This window comes from Sus scrofa, chromosome 10 (genome assembly GCF_000003025.6).
Source record: "Sus scrofa isolate TJ Tabasco breed Duroc chromosome 10, Sscrofa11.1, whole genome shotgun sequence".
Classification (NCBI taxonomy): domain Eukaryota; kingdom Metazoa; phylum Chordata; class Mammalia; order Artiodactyla; family Suidae; genus Sus; species Sus scrofa.
In genome coordinates, this window is record NC_010452.4 from 15,511,123 (window position 1) to 15,532,824 (window position 21,702).

General features: G+C 41.9%; 1 protein-coding gene across 6 annotated transcripts in view; it reads right to left on the reverse strand.

The window, feature by feature from the left end:
- PLD5 (phospholipase D family member 5) overlaps positions 1-21,702 on the reverse strand; it is a 303,291-nt gene that overhangs the window by 90,523 nt on the left and 191,066 nt on the right. For 5 of the 6 annotated variants that reach the window (XM_021064454.1, XM_021064453.1, XM_021064455.1 and 2 more), the window contains one exon: positions 1,406-1,517. In XM_021064454.1, the coding sequence (XP_020920113.1) occupies positions 1,406-1,517 (112 nt within the window). The remainder of the gene's footprint in view (positions 1-1,405; positions 1,518-21,702) is intronic. The other variant, XM_005667950.3, reaches the window with a different exon arrangement.

Sequence of the window (21,702 nt, forward strand, 5' to 3'; positions counted from 1 at the left end):
TTTTTTTTTTTTTTCTTCTGGTCTTTTTGCCATTTCTTGGGCCGCTCTGGAGGCATATGGAGGTTCCCAGGCTGGGGGTGGAATTGGAGCTGTAGCTGCCGCCCTATGCCAGAGCCACAGCAACGTGGGATCCAAGCCGCGTCTGCAACCTACACCACAGCTCATGGCAACACCGGATCCTTAACCCACTGAGCAAGGCCAGGGATCGAACCCACAACCTCATGGTTCCTCGTCGGATTCGTTAGCCACTGCGCCACAACGGGAACTCCCTAAGATTTTTTTTTTTTGGAGGCGCCCTATCTTAATAAACCTAATTCTTGCCTATCACTTTGGGGTTTTCTTTGTTTTTTGCTTTTTTTTAGGCCCGCATTTGCTGCCTATGAAGATTCCCAGGCTAGGGGTCAAATTGGAGCTATAGCTGCTGGCCTACACCAGAGCCACTGAGCCGTGCCTGCAACCTATACCACAGTTCACCGCAATGCCGGATCCTTAACCCGCTGAGCGAGGCCAAGGATCAAACCCGCATCCTCAAGGATGCTAGTGGGTTTCATTACCATTGAGCCCCAATGGAACTCCCTATTCAATTTTTTTTAATTAATAATGTGGCAAAGGTGACAAGCCAAAGTGCCCTGTGTGTATTATGAGCGCACCTGTGAGATGTAATGCCATCAGGTGAAGTCCCTACTCTCGCTGGGGCTAACACCTTGTCCTCTCCTGGGGACAGCCAGCAGCTTGAACATTTTCACTGGCTCACACCTGCCAATTCCTTTCAGAGCCTTACAGTTTGGACAGTAAATTTAGGGCAGAAATTTTTATAGAGCAGTAAAAACTCTTTGGAACTGAGAATTCAGTTAGGAAAGACAGAGAAAAATGAAGAGATGGATTTGATAATGACCCTCAGTCTTTAGGGATCATGAGTCAAACTGCACAGTGGTCATACCCGTGGAATTCTCCCATGGAATTCTCTTAAAAGTCCGCAATTAAGCAGTGCTGCATAGACGCCTACATCTGACCATATTATTTCACAGAATATGCAGCATGAGGAGAATTTCCATTTGATGGGCAAGAGAAAACCAGAAATCCCATGTTTGTTCGGATAAGCAGGGGCTCTTTCCCCTAATCCCATCATTTCAAGGTTCAGAGAAGGAAGGATTCTGCTTTCTGGTTAATTATGATCTAATGGCTAGTAGACTATTTTGCATAAACTAATATGCAGCAGCATGACTTAAAAAACCCCAGGAGAAGTGATTAATTAGTTCTCTCATTTAAAGGCTTTAATCAGGGGAAATAAGAAGTGTGCTAAGTCAAGTGTGTTATTATAAAGAAATCATGTATTGCTCTAAGCAGAATTAAAGGTACAGGAAGAGGGTACACGCAGAGGGTACCATGTCAACCTTGGCCTTACCCTTTGATTTCAAGGCTTCTAATACCTTTGAATCAGCTGTTACATCACTCACTAGCTTGATCTCAACACTTTCAGAAGTCAGTTGGAGCAACTTTTCGAAAAGACGCTGACCCTAGAAAAAATATTCAGAAATAAAGTCAGAAAACCTACCAGAATGCTATTTTAAATATTCCTATTTAAATAATGAAATGAATAAATTAAAATCAATAAACATTGAACCTTGAAACCATTCATTCAAATTGTAAAAGGCAAGCACTCTGACACTTGGTATTCATGGAAAATCTTTTCAAGAGAGTTTATAGAAATAGAGAAGTCACAGGAACATAGATTGCCTTGTTTTTTTTTGAGTACTGTGCAATTCAGCAATTAGTATAATAATGCTGCAATTATTATTACACTAATGCAACAACAATTCAACAACGAGGGTAATTCAACAATTACTGCAATTCAACAATTACTGTGATAATGTTACAATTATTATTACACTAATGTAACAATGAGTGTAATAATGCTACAATGCAAATCTACTCTTACTTTTTCACCAACTCTGAAGTTATCTACACACGAAGAGGCAAAGAATATTAAACAGTTGTGACTGCATCCAGAGAGGCCTGGATTCCAGCTGATTTTTGATTTTGCGAGCTGTGTTTCTTAATCTCACTAATTTCCAGTTTCTTCCTCAGTAAAATGTAGATAGTATTGGTATTTACTTTCAAAGGCTTTTGTAAGGATTAAGAGTCAGTAGTAGGTAAGTATCCTTGAATGTTAACTCTTACAGGGGTGGGAATCAAGGTTACTTATCAGGGATTTGCCTGAATTCACCTTCGTGTTTAAAACATCTTTTATTCAACTCATGCTCTGCCTAGAAATCTATAATTACCAGCCCAGCCTAAACAGAACTGAAAGAAAAAACAAACTAAAAAGTCCAGGCTTTCCTTCTAAGATTTTTGCAAGCGTGTTATTTTTATTGTCCATTTTAATCTCGGGGCGATTCTGCACAGCGCTAGGTCCACAGTCATTGCGTCATCTCAGGTGAGTGGGCTGCGACATTACCCTCTTTATTTTCCCTGTGTGTCTTCATAGACTCCTTCTCTTTATCATTAGAGGGAACTGGTCTTCTTTTATTGGTTTTTCAGATCTTTGTTATTCAGCCACAAACTCAAATACCTTCAGAGGCCAATCAGGCAATAAGGCTCTGGTTTTTTGTTTTTTGTCTCTTTTTAGGGCTGCACCTGTGGCATACAGAAGGTCCCAGGCTAGGAGTTGAAGTGGACCTTCAGCTGCCGGCCTACACCACAGCCAAAGCAACGTGGGGTCAGAGCCTCCTCTGCGACCTACACCACAGCTCACGGCAATGCCAGATCCGTAACCCACTGAGCAAGGCCTGGGATCGAACTGGCATCCTCATAAATACTAGTCAGGTTCGTTACTGCTGAGCCACAACGGGAACTTCAAGGCTTTGGTTTTAATGGCCCTCAAGTGGCAGAGTCTCATTTTGATAAGAATGGATTATTGACAATGATTTGTGTGTAAATGCTTTGGGGACTGAGAAAAGAAAACAGATGAAATATAAAGGTACAGCAGTGATTCTGGCCATGCAGCCTTAGAAGAGAAAGAAGCCAAAGACCTAAACCCTAAAGCTCTGGAGCATTAAGGAGGAGGGAGCTGGTGTGCCTGTGCTAGGGTGACAGCTGACAGCAGCCATGCTCCTGCCTGGAGGCGGCAGTGCAGCTAAGTTCCCTAACCTCTGGGTATTAAAGGAAAGAGGAGCTGCACCCCATGTCAGGCAAGGAGGCTTCCTTTTTGCTTAACTCAGTGTGCTGATAAAGGTTGCCCAAAGTGGAACACATCAAAATGACTAGAGCCCACAGAGCCTGGAGGCAACTTCCCATAAACCAGGTATTCCTAGGAGGTGTGTTCAATGAGTGCATTACGCAGTTGCAAATTTTTTTTTTGGGGTGGGGGTGCTTTTTAGGGCCGCACCTGCAGCATACGGAGGTTCCCAGGCTAAGGGTCAAATCAGAGCTGCAGCTGCCGTCCCACACCACAGCCACAGCAACACTGGATCCTTAACCCCCTGAGCAAGGCCAGGGATCTAACCTGCATCCTCATGGATGCTAGTTAAGATTCGTTTCTGCTGAGCCACGATGGGAACTCTACAAATTGCTTTTTTAATAAAGAGGGGAAAGGAGAGAGGGAGGGAGAGACACATATGAGGAGATAGTGAAGGGCAGGAAAAAAAAACAGGTGCCAATCTGCTGATTTCAGGGTCCGTGTAAATTTGAAACCTACATTGGAGAAGGGAGGGCTTGACAGTGAGAGGCTCAGACACAGGGTGTGAGGAGGGAAGATGCACTTGGCGGGGCTTTGTGGGTTTTCCTGCAGACCAATGCCACTCACACAACCTCCTCTCTGGCTGCTTTGTCACTGCAGAGTTGTGCACAACACTCTCATCACACAGCCCTGCATGCAGCCTTGTGATTTCTGCAGAACCCAGATTTCTGGAGTCCAGACTCAGGTCATCTCATCAGCTTTTTGCAGTTTTCACTTTTACGCAGGGAAATGCTTAAGTACCTTGTATGTTCTGTGAGACCCCATGGTTAGTGAGCTGGTATTTTTAAACAAATGCTTTTTTTTTCTTTCTTTTTGATCTTGGTCAACAATGTATTTAGCACAAATGAAACACCAAAGATCTTCTAACCTATCTGTATTTCTGGCTCTCTGCCTTAAAATTGATTTCCACTGTGTGATTTTTGTGAGATTTAAAATGAAGGCCAGAACTCTCAAACACGAATGAAAAATAGAAACTCCAAAAGCTACAGATCGTGGCAGACTGTCATTAAATAAGGCTTATTTTTACTTCAATATGTGCTGATTACTTACATCAAAGATTCTCGAAATTTTTAATTATAGTGCTCACTGTAATGAATTTGGGCTTGAAGCAGAACTTCTATTAAATCTCCCCTGTTTTCAGCGTCTTATCTCTCAGTCCACACATTTTTTGCAAGGATATTCAAAATGAAATTACTTGCAAAGGTATGAAATACCTACGCTCTGCTGAGTTGTGCAGCAAGGTCTACTGCTTCCTGAGTTAAATTCACTCATTGTGTTCTCATAAAGGAATAACAAAAGCCCCTTGGCTTTTAAATGTCGACAGTTTAAAGCTGTGTTCTTTCTGGTGCACAACCTTACTCGACATTTCAAACTTAAATAAACAATCAGCTATAATGGAAAAAATAAAAATCATTATAAAAAAGACAAAAGCAAAAAACAAAACAAACCTAAATAAATCATCTTGAAGATTAGCCAGTGGCTCTGGCATGCTGACCTACTTTAAACCAATTATTTTCCGATGACGGCAAAAACCTTTTGATAAACAGTATGGTCCTGGAGAGGGGGCTGTACCCCAAGAAGAGAGACCCAGCCCGGCCTCTTGGTGACTCTGAAGAGGCTGCTTACACAGGGGTTACTGATACTGCCTATTCTTGTTGATCCCAAAAACTCACGGGCAGGATGAAATGCCACAATAAATTGTAAAAGGAAAAAACAAAAACACCGAAGAGAAATCAGAAGTAAGTCGTGCTCCCAAAGATAAATTCTGCAGATGATGTAGAATAAGGCGATGTTTTTCAAACCTAGGGATTTTTAAAAATTTGATGTTTATTTTATATTGGAGCATACTTGATTTATAACGTGTTAGTTTCAGGTGTATAGTATGGTGATTCGGTTATACATTACAGATATATATGTGAATATATATATATGTGTGTGTGTGTAAATACATGCAGACATATTCATATATGCATAGACTTATCTCCATTCTTTCCCCATAGAGGTTATTACAGAATATTGAGTAGTCACACGTGTTTAAACAGTCAAGCTCTCTGTTCGCCTGAAAACTTCAGCTAACCATCTCCATCGGTCTGTTGCTGCCCACCTGTGTAGGACCCCCAGGGCTCTACACAACATAACTGAAAAATCACTGACGTATGATGTAGAACCATCGGTTACTGAGACTGAGGATGTCCTTTGAGATCAAGAGTCTACTAACCTCCCCGCTTTATACACAAGGACACGCAGGCCCAAGAAGATGAAGCGATAGGCTGAGGGTTACGCAGTGGAGTTTTCTCTGCAGAAACATCTGGTTCTGTTAATGTTGCAAAGGAAGGGGCATTCCGGGAAGAAATCTTACCCCAAGTTCAAGAGGATCCAACAAGAGAGATGTCTGAACACCACGGGCACCAGGTCACCCGAAAAGACAGGAGATGGCACTGAAATGCAGTCCCAGCCCTCGAGGACAGTCAGATGCGGCTGCACTAATACTCGGATTTTAGAGCTAAATCAGAAGAGTAATTAAAGAACACTATGGCCACTGCTCAGGCCCAAATTAGGGGCCTGACGACCCAATGGAAGAAATATCTCAAAGCACAAATATGCCTGCAGGAGCTCCTGCTGTGGCTCAGTGGTAACAAACCCGACTAGGATCCATGACTACATGGGTTCCATCCCTGGCCTCACTCAGTGGGTTAAGGATCCTGCATTGCCGTGAGCTGTGGTGTAGGTCGCAGATGCAGCTTGGATCTGAGGTTGCTGTGGCTGTGGTGTAGGCTGGCAGCTACAGCTCCGACTGGACCCCCTAGCCTGGGAACCTCCATATGCTGCGGGTGTGGCCCTAAACAAAAACAAACAAACAAAAAGAGAACATGAACAATAATTAAAATGAGATATTCTCAGACTTCATTCTCTGCTCATCAAGGAACAAAATGAGAGACAGACCATTAACATGTAACTCATAAAACAAACCTTATCTATTTGAAGATTTAAAAATTCAGACCATCCTTACATCGGAAGACAAAAGAAATGTGAATTTTCCTATTTTCTAGAAAGCCATAAACTGTTGAGCCCTTCCTAGCAAAACCATGAAATGAAGCAATATCTGGTGTCAGAAATTTATAACTGTAAATGTCTTCAGTATTATTTAAAAAGAACCACAAGTGTTCTCTTGGGGCACAGCAGGTTGTGGATCTGGCATTGTCATTACAGCAGCTTGGGTCACTGCTATGGCACAGGTTGGATCTCCGGTCTGAGATATTCAACATGCTATGTGTGTGGTCAAAAAAAAAAAATACAAAAAAGAACCATGAAGTCGCAATAATCATATTAATATGATAAAAGCACAGGAATGGATAAACAGACAAGGGGATTTATTAGAGAACCCTGAAATGGTACTACTCATGATTTGTATTTAAAAGAGGCTATTTTAATTCAGTCTGAAAGAGGCACAAGTGAAAGATACCCCTATAGTATACCATCCAGAAAAATCTGTTCTCAGAAAGAATAAGAACACACCAACACTTGCAAGAAATTCTAGGCACCTGTGTGTGTAGTCTTGTACATGTACAGTCTTAGAGTGGAAAAACCTTAATTACATTGTAGGCAGTAAAAAATGGGCCTCAAAGATGTCAGGTCCTAACATGGAAACTGTCAGTGAAACAGAATCTTTGCGTTGGGGTGCACATATCTTTTTGAATTGCATTTTTTTCTCCCGGATATAGGCCTAGGAATCAGACTGCTAGATCATATGGTAGTTCTACTTTCAGTTTTTTAAGGAATCTCCATACTATTCTCCATAGCGACTGTTCCAAATGAAAAGACCACCTACAGAATGGGAGAAGATATTTGCAAACAATGGGACCGACAAGGGATTAATCTCCAAAATATACGAACAGCTTATGCAGATCGATATCAAAAAATAACCAATCAAAAATGGGCAGAAGATCTAAATAAACATTTCTCCAAAGAAGATACACAGATGGACAACAAGCACAAGAAAAGATGCCCAACATCACTAATTACTAGAGAAATGCAAATCGAAACTGCAATACGGTATCACCTCAAACCAGTCAGAATGGCCACCATTAATAAGTCTTCACATAATAAATGCTGGAGAGGGTGTGGAGAAAAAAGAACCCTCCCTACACTGTTGGTGGGGATGTAAATTGATACAACCATTATGGAGAACAGTATGGAGGCTCCTCAAGAAACTAAATATGAAACCATCATATGATCCAGCAATCCCACTCCTGGGCATCTATCTGGAGAAAACCATAATTTGAAATGATATGGGCACCCCAATGTTCACTGCACTACTATTCTCAACAGCAAAGCCATGGAAGCAACCCAAACTTGTGGTGTTGGATCACCTGAGACATGCAGTGTAGAATCATAGATTTAGCATTGAAGAGGACATTACATGTCCTTGACACAGTCCCTTACCAAACACCTGCAGGAAGCTGGGCATCTGCATCAGGTGTTTATTTATTTTTTTATTTTACCAACACTATAAAATAAAACTGTTAGTCTATTAGTGTAGGAGGGTTAGTTTATTAGTTTAAGAGTTAGTTTATTAGTGTAGGAGGGTTCTTTTTTCTCCACACCCTCTCCAGCATTTATTATGTGAAGACTTATTAATGATGGCCATTCTGACTGGTTTGAGGTGATACCGTATTGTAGTTTCGATTTGCATTTCTCTAGTAATTAGTGATGTTGGGCATCTTTTCTTGTGCTTGTTGTCCATCTGTGTATCTTCTTTGGAGAAATGTTTATTTAGATCTTCTGCCCATTTTTGATTGGTTATTTTTCGATATCGATCTGCATAAGCTGTTCGTATATTTTGGAGATTAATCCCTTGTCGGTTCCATTGTTTATAAATATTTCTCCCATTCTGTAGGTGGTCTTTTCATTTGTTTATAGTTTCCTTTGCTATGCAAAAGCTGTTAAGTTTAACTGAATCCCATTTTTTAATTTTTGTTTTTATTTACATTACTCTAGGAGACATCCAAAAAGATATTTCTGTGATTTATATCAAAGAGTGTTCTGCCTGTTTTCCTCTAGGAGTTTTATAGTATCTGGCTTTACATTTAGGTCTTTAGTCATTTTGAGTTGATTTCTGTACATGGTGTCAGGGAATGTTCTAACTTCATTCTTTTACATGAAGCTGTCCAGTTTTCCCAACACAAACATCACTGAAGATAATGTCTTTTCTCTGCTGTATATTCTCACTTCCTTTGTCATAGATTAATTGACCATAGCTGCATGGGTCTATTCCCGGGCTTTCTATCCTGTTCCACTGATCCATATTTTTGGTTTTGTGCCAGCACCATACTGTTTTGATGACTGCAACTTTGTAATATAGCCTGAATTCAGGGAACCTGATTCTTCCAGCTCCTTTCTTCTCTCTCAAGGTGGTTTTGGCCATTCAGGGTCTTTTGTTTCCTTGCAAATTTAAAATTTTTTTGTGTTAGTTCTGTGAAAAATGCCATTGATAATTTAATAGCAATTGCACTGAACCTGTAGATCGAATTGCGTAGTATAGTCATTTTGACATTATTGATTCTTCCAATCCAGACAGTATATCTTCTTTAAAAAACTAAAGATACATGCACTGCAATGTTCATTGCAGCATTATTTATAACAGCAAGACATCAAAGCAACCTGAATGTCCACCAACAGAGGAATGGATAAAAAAAATGTGGCATGGATATACAATGGAATATTACTCTGCCATAAAAAAGAATGAAATAACTCCATTTGCAGAAGTATGGATGGACCTAGAGATACTCATCCTAAGTTAAGTAATCCAGACAAAGACAAACATCCAATGATATCACTCATATGTGGAATCAAAAAAAAAGATACAAATGGAATTATATATAAGACAGAAGTAGATCCACAGACATAGAAAACAAACTGATGGTTACCAAAGGGGAAAGGGGGGGGATACATTAGGAGTTTGGGATTAACATATGCACACACACTATATATTAGAGATAAATAGCACAAGGGCCTACTGTATAGCACAGGGAACTATATTCAATATTTTATAATAACCTGTAAGGGAAAAGCATCTGAGAAATAATATATACACCAATAACTGAGTCACATTTTGAAATGAGCACACTGTAAATCAACTATACTAAATAAAAATATTTTTCTTTAAAGTAAAAGAAAGAGGAGGCTAAAAAAAAGAATCTATAGAGTTCCTTTAGTGGCACAGTAGAAACAAATCCGACTAGGAACCATAAGGTTGAGGGTTCAATCCCTGGCCTTGTTCAGTGGGTTAAGGATCTGGCATTGCTGTGAACTATAGCCTAGGTTGTAGACGTGGCTCAGAACCCGTGTTGCTGTGGCTGCGGTGGAGGCCGGCAGCTACAGCTCCGATTGGACTCCTAGCCTGGGAACCTCCATATGCCATGGGTGCAGCCCTAAAAAGACCAAAAAAAAAAAAAAAAAAAAGAATCTATGATTAATTTAAAGATTTTGAGATGAGGAGGTCATCCTGGACTATCTGAGTAGCACCAGTGGCAATCTCGGTAGAGAAAAGCAGACAGAGCCCTGACACACGAGGAGGAGTGGACGGAGTTGAAGATCCTGGCCTGAGGACTAGGGTGACAGAGCAGCAAGCAAGGGACACCAGCTACTCCGGAAGCTGGAAGGGGTGGGCACGTGTTCTCCCCTTGACATGGTGGCCACCGCAGCCTCTGAAGGGAGCACCCTCTGCTGACACCTGGGTTTTGATCCAGTGAAACTAATTTTAGACTCTGGCCTCTAGAACCGCAGGAGAATAAATTTATGTTGTTTCAAGCCAGAGTCTTTGGTAATTTGTTGCACTGGCCACAGAAATTTAATAAATAAGCTAGGTCTATAGAAGTAATAAAAGATGTTTAGAACTATAAAAGTTAGAAAAATAGAACAAAAGGTACCGCAAAGATCATGAAACACAGTAAAAATTTGGAATAAATATTTGCTGCGCAAATGAGAAGCAAAGAGTGAACAGCTGCCCTCTACAAAAGTACATTAAAAATTAACAAGAAAAGCTCGGGAGTGGATTAGCAATGAGATCCTGTTGTATAGCACCGGGAACCCTATCTAGTCACTTGCGATGGAGCACAATGGAGGATAAGGTGACAAGAAGAATGTATATATGTAAGAAGAATGTATATATGTATGTGTGACTGGGTCACCTTGCTGTACAGTAGAAAATTAGAAGAACACTATAAACCAGCTATAACGGAAAAAATAAAAATATTTTTAAAGAAAATAAGAAAAGGCCAATAGCCCAAGCAATGAAGGCAAAGTGTGAGACTAGGTATGCGTAAGAAGAACAAGGCTACACAACCAGCGGATGTAAAGAGATGCTTTATGTGGTCAAGGGAAGCACAAAGCAAATCAATAAAGAGAGACGTCTTTGCTCTGAAGGAGACAGGAAATAATTTACAAGCGGCAGCATTTCCTCTTGCCAGTGATTTAGGGAACGGGTACCCTGCTTTCCTCCACTGAGGAATCCCACATCTAGAGATCAACCTCAAAGAAACAAAAGCAAATGTGTTTACATGCACGTGTGCTCGAGTGTATTTATGAGATTATATCTTAGGTAGGCTATTATCTCACACGCACACACACGGGATTAAAAAGTTTAAATCAGGTTGTTCCCATCGTGGCTCAGCAGAAACTAATCCGACTAGTATCCATGAGCATGTAGGTTCAATCCCTGGCCTTGCTCAGTGGGTTAAGGATCCAGTGTTGCCATGAGCTGTGGTGTAGGTGGCAGACATGGCTCGCATTTGGCGTTGCTATAGCTGTAGTGTAGGCCAGTGGCTAGGGCTCTGATTTGACCCCTAGCCTGCGAACCTCCATATGCTATGGGTATGGCCCTAAAAAGACCAAAAAAAAAAAAGTTCCAATCAAATCATAAGGGACATAGGACTGCTTAAACATTTGATGATTCAGTCATGAGAAACAAAGATTCAGTATTTATTTTAAGCCACAGTATCCTTTTAAAGTGATATACTTGCCTTGATTTTTTTTTTTAATTCATGACTTAGGACACAAAACCACACATGTCAACCCCTCTTGACTCAATCTGCTAGTTAATTTATTAAACCAACTAGCTCTATTATCTATAAGATTGACCTTTTATTTATTTAGTATATTTACTGAAATTTTCCATACGACACTAAAAAAACTGTTTTCAGTTTAACACTTATTAGGAGTCCCTCTTGTGGCACAACAGAAATAAATCCAACTAATATGCATGAGGATGCGGATTGGATCCCTGGCCTCTCTCAGTGGGTTAAGGATCCAGCACTGTCATGAGCTATGGTGTAGGTCACAGATGCTGCATTGCTGTGGCTGTGGTGTAGCCCGGCAGCTACAGTAATGATTTGACCCCTAGCCTGGGAACTTCCATATGCCACAGGTGTGGCCCTAAAATGCAAACAAACAAACAAACAAAAAACCCCACCAAAAAACAAAGAACAAAAAAACCCCACCCAAAACAAAAACAAAACAAAATTCTTACTGAAATTTTCTTACTTACTTAAATTTACTGAAATATACAAAGCCTGCCAGTGGCATAAACATAAGTATATTACTTCCTTATGTATCTGTCAGTGTTAACTTTTACTCTCAAATACCCCCAGGCCAAGGAAAAGTGTCTTGTAAGCAAATTCACTCCACACATTTTCTGGATGCCTGCCATATGCCAAGAACTTTAGTAAGTGTTGGAGATAAATGACATATAAGCAAATACAGTCTGATGCGTTGCCAGTTGGAGGAGGTACAGGGCAAGGGACAACAGCAAAGGCACTAATAAGCCATCGACGGCACTCAGGGCAAGTTCCCAAAGGAAGGGAGGAAAGAAAGGATGTTCCAGGTGGAGATCTGTGGCAGAGAGTTAAGCAGGGTTAAGGTCATGAAGATCTTGTCAGCCTGGGCAAAAAGTCTGCACATCATCTGGAAAGCAGTGTAGACCTCTGAAGGATTTTACCCATGGAAGGGTGCAATCGTATTTTTGTTCTGCATGAGAACACTTGACAACAAACTGGAGAAGGACTGACACAGGGCGAGACGGGAGGCGCAATGGGAACAGAACGATGCTCTGCAGCCTGGTGAGAGATAATGGGACCTGAGCTGGAGTAGCATCAATGGCAGTCACACACAAAAAAGGAACAATCTCAGGTATTTATGACAGCGTAGTGATGAACTAGATGGTTAGACTTGGCCGAGGGAAAGAGTAGCGTTGGGGACAGTGGCCAGAGTTGACGGTGGCCAGAGTCCCCTGCTGCTCCTCAGAACATGCTCGTGGAATATGGAATTCCTTATCCTTGGCTGTGACATCAGTTCACAAAAATCCTGTAGGTTATGAATCAATCACAGCTTCGGGGACTCGACTGCGACACACCCGGCAACAGAGTTGAGAATTCCAACTTTGGGGGCCATGAGCAACAACGATTACCCGCTTGCTATCAGCAGAGAGTATCTGCCTTGTAGACGTGCAGGCCGCCAGTCCATTCATGAGTCCAGGTTCCATCCCATTAAGGGACTTAATTATTCTAAACAGCTAATCATCAAGACCTTGCCTAATAATGGTTATTCACGAAGATGCTCCTCGTGGGTATGAACAAAGCCATCCCTGTCAGGGGCAGATGAAGAGAGATGAAGAAGCTCGTCATGCCAGTATGGGCCAGGAAATTGCAAGGAATGCATATCAGGAGCAGCAGGCTTATTACAGGGATCTGGGCTGTTGGGCTGACAGTACTGGAAAGTAGCTTTAAGGCTGCTCCAGTGTCCAGTCTGGCTGCAAAAGGCAGGCGGACAATGTACTCTTTCTTTTTTTAAATTACTCAATGAATTTTATTACATTTATATGTGTACAACAATCATCACAACCAAACTTTTATAGTATTTCCATCCTAAACCCTCAGTGCATCCCCCCACCCCTCAACTTGTCTCATTTGGATACTATAAGTTTTTCAAAGTCTGTAAGTCAGTATCTGTTATCCAAAGAAGTTCATTGTGTCCTTTTTTTAGATTCCACACGTAAGTGATAGCATTTGATGCTGTTGTCTCATTGACTGACTTCACTTGGCATAATTTCTAGGTCCATCCATGTGGCTGCAAATGCCACTATTTCTTTCCTTTTAATGGCTGAGTAATATTTCATTGTATATAGCACCACATCTTCTTAATCCACTCCTCCGTCAAGGGACATTTAGGTTGTTTCCATGTCTTGGCTATTGTATAGAGTGCTGCAATGAACATTGGAGTATATGTGTCTTTTCGACTCATGGTTTTCTCTGGATAGATGCCCAGGAGTGGGATTGCTGGATCAAATGGTAATTCTATTTTTAGTTTTCTGAGGAGTCTCCATACTGTTTTCCATACTGTTGCACCAATTTCCATTCCCACCAACAATGTAATAGGATTCCTTTTGCTCCACACTCTCTCCAGCACTTACTGTTTGTTGACTTTTTGATGATGGCCATTCTGGCTGGTGTAAAGTGGTACCTAATAGTAGTTTTGATTTGCATTTCTCTAAGAATGAGTGATGCTGAAGATCTCGGACAATGTGGTTTTAACAGTGCATTCGGCCATACCTGGAAGAGTGTGGATGGCACTGCAGGGGAGGGTGGCCTGTGATGTGACTGGGGCAGGGAGGGTACCAGGATGTGCCAAACACTCCTGCTCTTCCACGATCTCAGAGTGGGCAGAGAACAACTCATAGAACAGAGGCAGGATTTCTTCAAGCCCTCACTCCCAACGGTCCCAGCTTCTCCAGGAAGTAATTATGAGGGTTTTCTACATGCTCTCCCCAAACCTCATGATCTTAAGAAAGCAGTTCAGGAGTTCCCGTTGTGGTTCAGTGGGTTAAGTATCCACGAGGACTCAGGTTTGAGCCCTGTCCTCACTCAGTGGGTTAAGGATCCGGTATTAGCGTGGCTTGGATCCTGCATTGCTGCGGCTGTGATGTAGGCCGGCAGTGGCAGCTCCAATTCAACCCCTAGCCTGGGAACTTCCATATGCTGCAGGTCAGCTCTAAAAATCAAAAAGAAAGAAAAGAAAAATGCAGTTCAGACTTCTTAGTCCTCTAATCCCACTTCTGAGAATTAATCCTGAGCTAATGAACAAAAAGAAAATGTTTTGCACAGAAATATTTACTGCAGTAGAATTTATTTCAGAAAAAGGAAATAGCTTAAATGTCCGATAATAGAGAAATAATTATATACATTTAATCTGACATATCCACTGCATTGTACTGTTATGCCGCCAATCAGGGTTTCTGAGGACATGAGAAGTGCTTAGGGAGTGACATTAAGTTCTGAATTAAGATACAAATTTCTTTATATGAGCTTATCTATATAATTACGCATAAAATTACAGTTAAATTACAGGTAATACAGTTTAATCAAACTGTTAAACACTTTTTGTTGATGATCACATGGATGATTTTGTTCTCTTTCATTTCTTTGTAGTTTCCAAATTTTTTAAAGTAAGAGGCTATTCCTATTATGATGAGAAAAAAAAAATCCAACCTATTCTTTTTAAAAGAAAGTTCCAAAAACATAAATTGGCTGAGGGAAATACAGAGTGAAGGGCTAGAGAGAAGACCACTGGAGTTCTCTTGTGGTATAGCAGGTTAAGGATATGGTGCTATCAGTGCAGCAGCTCAGGTCGCTGCTGGGTGCAGGTTCGATCCCTGGCTAGGGAACTTCCCTATGCCTCAGGTGCAGCCAAAAAAAAAAAAAAAAAAAAAAAAAAAAAAAAAGAAGAAAACAAGCATATAGTTAAACAAAATTAAGACAAAACAACTTTTAAAAAACATCATTATTTGATGCAAATAACTGAGAAGAATGTCTTTGGGTTCATGATTTATTCATGTCTATGAGATTAGATTTTAAAAGAATCAAAGAGGTTGAACTCTTGCTAATTACAGTGCTTATGAGTTTATATCAGAAAGATGATTTCCCTTGGAAATATACTGGAAAGCAAGCAAGAGCATAATTAGAATTACTCAACAGATGGGGAAACGAAAGCACAGAGAAGCGGCGGGAATTCAGTGCTGCTTCAGAAGCAGGACCTAAGCCACAGGTGCCAGGGGACTCTGCGGAGCAGGCAGGAGCAGAGACCAAGCTGCAGGAGCCTGTGCACTGCCAGCTCCTTGCACGGTTGCTCCATCACTCTGCCCTCTTACCATTGGTTCTTTGTTCCCCCACTACTCTTTGAGCTCTGAGGGGGAGGGATCACTGCTCACTTGATTTTGTATCCCCACCAAAGTGAGCAGTACCATAATACATGTTTGTTCAAGAAATGCACATTCAAAATTATTCTGTGGCCACATTTCAAACAGGAGAATGCTAATTTATAACGTTGCCAAATGTTTATTTTGTGGAACAGGGAAAAGATGTATTTTATTTTATTATTTTACCTTTCTTTTTTTGGGTCTTTTTAGGGCCGCACCTGCAGCATATGGAAGTTCCCAGGCTAGGGGTCCAATCGGACCTGCACCTGCCAGCCTACAACACAGCCACAGCAAGGCGGGATCCGAGCTGCATCTTCGACCTACACCACAGCTCACGGCAACGCTGGATCCTTAAGCCACTGAGCGAGGCCAGGGATGGAACCCACATCCTCATGGATACTAGTTAGGTTCTTAACCCGCTGAGCCACAACAGGAACTCCCAAAAGATGCTATTTCAAAGAAAGGGACCCCCTTCCGCAAGGCGACGCTATCTTCATCCTGACACCGCACCAGAGTTATTCATTAGAAGAGGATCTATGGTTTCAAAACTACACGCAGCCTCGGTGCTTGCTCCCTGGCCAGATGCTCAACAACAAAGCTCCAAGAATAAGTCCGACACAGGCCCCAGAGGCCAGGAGTATGTGGAACATTCAAACAGAAGTTGCCACCTTTATATGTCACCCCCGAGGTAACAACTGGAATGAGCAGGATGAAACCTAAACAGGTAAAACCAAGTTCACAAACTGAGCAGGAAAGGGACTGACCCAGCTCTACTGTGAGATCTACAGAAATCACGCACTGGTTATCAGACTGGGATGGTTTAAAGCAGTGATTCCCAACCCTGGCTGCCTGGAATCCCCAAGTCCTTTATCAAAAAGTATCAGAGCCTGAGCCCTTCTCCAAATATTCTTTTTGGATATTCTCATGGATCCTTGTTGGATGCGTTAACCGCTGAGCCATGAAGGGAACTCCTGAAACGTGTGTTTTCCATGTAGTATCAGAACATCCTACCTTCTCTGGTTGCTTCACTCACGCCAACCTATGAATTACAATGCACCAGCACACCAACCTCTTAATTACAACAGGTCTCCACCAATTATGCTCATCTCCATTCAGGCAAAATGAAAAGCAGGAACTGTTGTGAGTTTATTTTTCCTAGGTTACAGAAAAATGAGTAATAAAGACAAAAAATTCTAATGAAATATTATGATGAGGCTGCAAGATGACTGGATACTGTTATCAGACTTTTTTTTTACATGGAAATGACATTAACCAAAATCAAATCTCCAGGAACTCCCATTCTGGTGCAGGGGAGATGAATCCAACTAGTAACCATGAGGATGTGGGTTCCATCCCTGGCCTCGCTCAGTGGGTTAAGGATCCAACGTTGCTGTGGCTATGGTGTAGGCCAGCAGCTGTAGCTCTGATTCGACCCCTAGCCTGAGAACTTCTATATGCCTTGAGTGCAGCCCTAAAAAGACAAAAAAAAAAAAAAAAAAAAAAAAAAAAAAGAATTCTCCAGGGTTCTAGAAGAGCCCCTATGTTGGAGAGTAGATGCTGACTATTTGCATGATAAATGAGTGAAAAAGTCTCCTTCAGTGGACTCGGAGAGGGAATGGAGACTCATCTGGGAACAGCACAGGTGGGAATGAAGGGAACAGTGGGTTTAGAGAGGCACTGAAGACGGAGAGTCAATGCGATGGTGGAGACTGGGAGTGAGAAATCCCGAAGCGGGTGGAGTCGCGGCTGACCCGCCAGAGTGCAGGCTCCCTGAGAATGGGTAAGAGGCACGATGGAGCAAAATATGAAGTGATATAATAGAAAATGTCAACAACACCATTTAGGAACAGATCATGAAGACAGCTATGAAACTGACATGACAAGGAAAAGGTTTATACGTTGGGTGAAACAAAAGCTCTTTTCTGTTGCCTAACCTGCCCTGAGAGTCAGGAAGAATATGCCTTGGCACGGACGAGTGGCTCTAAGACAGGGCCTGAGCATGTTGGTCACACGTGGGTGCAGCTGCCCACCCGACTGGTGGCAGAGTGTACCCCACCAACATCAGAGTGAGGGCACTGAACGCTGCCCGTCATCAGGGCTTCAACTAAAACAAAAGCAAGGGGCCAAACACCCACCAAACAAGCAATCAACAAAAATCAGAAGTGGCTGTAGGTTTGATAAGACCGTGTTACTACCTGTGAATTCAAGATTCAAGATGCCAGTTGTCCAGAGGGATATGTATGTTGTGTGTCTATGTATCTACATAGATACATAGATAGACAGACAGACAGATACATAAAGGGATGGGAGCAAGACTGCATGTGTGTAAAAATTTGTAGGTAATAAAAGTTGGAATTCCATATACAATGATAATGTGCCCAATCCTTCTCATCGACCTAGAGTCTCACATTTAAAGAAATTATACTCCTCCTTGAATTTTACATGGCAACCATCCTGGACTCTAGCATATGGGAAGGACACAGTAAAAACGCCTTATCTGGATTATTGGCAAGATGGCAAAGTCGAAGGACCTTGAGCTCACCTCCTCTCCTCTCACAAGCACACGAAAGTCACAGCTAACTGCTGAGCAACCATCTATGAAAGAAAGACTTGCACCTACTAAAAAAGATCTTCTACAACAAAAGACATAAAGAAACCACGATGAGACGGTAGGAGGGGCGCTTCCACAATATATTCATATCCCACGCCCAGCAGGGCAGGGGGGTCCACATACTGGAGAATAACTGTAAAGGGTCTCCCATAGGAGTGAGAATTCTGAGCCCCACATCTGGCTCCTCAGCTTGGGGGTCTGGCATTAGGAAGAGAAGCCCCCAGAGCATCTGACTCTGAAGCCAGCAGGACTGAACTACAGGAGCTCTACAGGACTAGGGTCAACAGAGACTTAACTTTTTTTTTTTGTCTTTTCTAGGGCGGCACCCATGGCATATGGAGGTTCCCAGGCTAGGGGTCGAATTGGAGCTGTAGCCGCCAGCCTACACCACGGCCACAGCAACACAGGCTCCGAGCCATGTAGGCAACCTACATCACAGCTCGTGGCAACGCCGGATCCTTCACCCACTGAGCGAGGCCAGGGATCGAACTTGCAACCTCATGGTTCCTGGTTGGATTCATTTCCACTGCACCATGACGGGAACTCCAGAAATTATAAGTTTTTAACAAAGAATCGGAAAACATAAAGAACAACCAGAGTTGAAAAATAACAATAACTGAAAAGAAATCATTATTTCTTTCTACAATTAAACTGACTTGAAGTAGAGCTGCAATGTGTATACAAATAAATGTGAATGACAACACACATGAATTTAACCATAAACACCTATGTAGGCACGTACATGGTCAAAGACTGTTCTCTGCCCTTTACACATATTAACTCGTTTAATCTACACAATGGCCTGTAGGTTCTGTTTTCACCTTCTTGTTGCTGATGAGCAAACTGAGGCACAGAAAGCTCAGAATTTTGCTCAAAGTCACACAGCTAATAAGTAGATAAAAATAAATCTCAACTATACTCTTTTTGAAATTTTTTACTTTTGACTTTTTTTTTAAAAGTATAGTTGACTTACAATGTTGTGCCAATTTAAAAACAATTTTTTTTTTTACTTTTGACTTTTTTTTTAAAGCCTCACCCTTGACTCATTTCTACAGTCTGTCTACCACTTACTGTGTAGAGACAGGAGCCTGGCTTATGCTTTCCAAAACTTCCTGGATCATTGCACTTGCATGCATGCTATGCACTTAATTGAGCAAATACTATTAAATTTTTAAAATCATGATACTTCAAAGTTAACCAACTGTGCTGTATCATCAGTTGGCAATCATGGTTCACTGTGGACCTGTAACAAAATGATTTCATATAAATTCATCTTTTTAAGATTGAGTTGTTGCAATTCATTAATTATTTTATTTGGCTTCTCACAGTGAACTCATGAAGAATAGAATTTTTTTTTCTCAATGAATTAGCCCTGCTGATAAGCCTTTGTCAAATCATATTTCCTGGCTTTTCCTAAACAGTCTTGATTTCATAAATTTCCATCATTTGATCCCATAAATTAGCAATCAAGTTGTCATAGAAATTCAGCATATCAGGGTCTAAACTCATCATTCAGACAGAAAGAAACAAAACTCTTAGCCCAACCTTGTATTTTGATTAAATATGAAAATACGGGAGTTTCCATTGCGGCTCAGCTGGTTACGAACCCAACTAGTATCCATGAAGATTCGGGTTCAATCCCTGGCCTGGCTCAGTGGGTTAAGGATCCGGTGTTGCCGTGAGCTGTGGTGTAGGTCACAGACACAGCTCAGATCTGGCCTTGCTGTGGCTGTGGTGTAGGCTGGCAGCTGCAGCTCTGATTTGACCCCTAACCTGGGAATTTCCATATGCCTGGGAACCTTCATAGGCCACAGGTGTAGCCTGGAAAAGAAAAGAAAATATGATTACTGTAAAACCGTAGACCTCATTAGCCTTTAATATGACTGTGATGCAGAGAAAGGTCCCCGCCCAGTTTCTTTCAGCACAGAAGGAAACAACCACTGCAGGTAGGAAAGACAAGATGAGTTTTTCAGGGTGGGAATGAAAATAGCAACCCTCTGAGAGCACAGAGAAGAAATGCACATTTAATGAATGTGTCTGTTTGCATTCAAAGTGAAGAAAGAGGGCAGGCATTCATCATCCTGTTCACAACACCGCTGCTCACTCTTATGAAATTGCTTCTCGTCCAGAGAAGATATGAAATGTCATGTGCTATGTTTATTTGTGTCCCTTTTCTGTTGAGCTGGGGCCTTCCTGCCACTGCCTATACTAGTCCTTGGTGTATTTTGCTTACAGCTGCGTTATGACAAGTAGACGGGCCTCTTTCCCGTCAGAGCTCCTATGGATCTATTTACCACTTAGAGTCTCCACTTAGGACTTCTCAGGCTCTGTCGGTTTAGAAGTCAATGTCCTGTTTGACTGTTCTGCTCCTCAAAATACAGAGTTTCTTTTAAAAATACACGCTCAGGAGTTCCCATCATGTCGCAGAGGAAACGAATCCGACTAGGAACCATGAGGTTTTGGATTCGATCCCTGGCCTCACTCAGTGGGTTAAGGATCCGGCGTTGCCGTGAGCTGTAGTGTAGGTAGCAGACGCGGCTTGGATCTGGCGTTGCTGTGGCCGTGGTGTAGGCTGGTGGCAACAGCTCCGATTCGACCCCTAGCCTGGGAACCTCCATATGCTGTGGGTGCAGCCCTAGAAAAGGCAAAAGACAATAAATAATAAATAAATTAATTAATTAGTTAAAAATACATGATCAGAAAATAAGCTGTGAACCTGAGCCAATTTTCATCCTACCGGAACATCTTTTAAAAAATTTAAATTATCTAACTTGAGTAATGACAGTGTGCATTTCTTTTTCTTAGGCTTTTCTTTTTCTGTGTGCAATAAGCCAATCGATGACTATATCCCAATCGATGACTCTATTCATGAGGACCTGGTAAAAAGAAAAGCATGCTCAAAGGTCCAAAGACTGGTCACCCAAAATGTGAAATGCTGGGTAAAGTCTTAACTTTCCCATTCCCATTTGAAAGATCAAATCAGGTGAAACAAATGAAAGAGGCTCTCAGCCACTACCTTCTTTTTCAGGAAGAGTAAAACTTGATGGCCTGGAGAGAACACGATATGGGTCTTTATAGTGCATTGAAGAGATAAAGCTGGCAGCCTGGACTCGCTTTCTTTTTTCCATTCCTGATCTCTGTACAATTAAGTGTGGTGAGAGGGTAGGAAGGCATGAGCCAGGCTCTTTTAAAATAATCTCTAGGAGGCCTCCTTGTGGCTCAGCGGGTTAGGAACCCATCTAGAATCCATGAGGATGTGAGTTCGATCCCTGGCCTCGCACAGTGGGTTAAGAATCCAGCCTTGCTGTGCGCTTCAGTGTAGGTTGCAGGTGCAGTTCGTCTCTTGTGTGGCTGTGGCTGTGGTGCAGGCCGGCAGCTGTAGCTCTGATTCGACCCCTAGCTTGGGAACCTCCATATGCTGCAGGTGCAGTCCTAATAAGACAAAAAAGAGAAGAAAAGAAAAAGACCTGCCCATGTGTTATCTGTGCTGTGGCCTTTTGCTAATAGCGTGGATTATAACTGGAGACATAGAAAGTCGATGAAAGTTTCTAAAGGATTGTTCCCTTGGAACTAAAAGCAGACAGAGATGGTTTCATATGAAGAGGT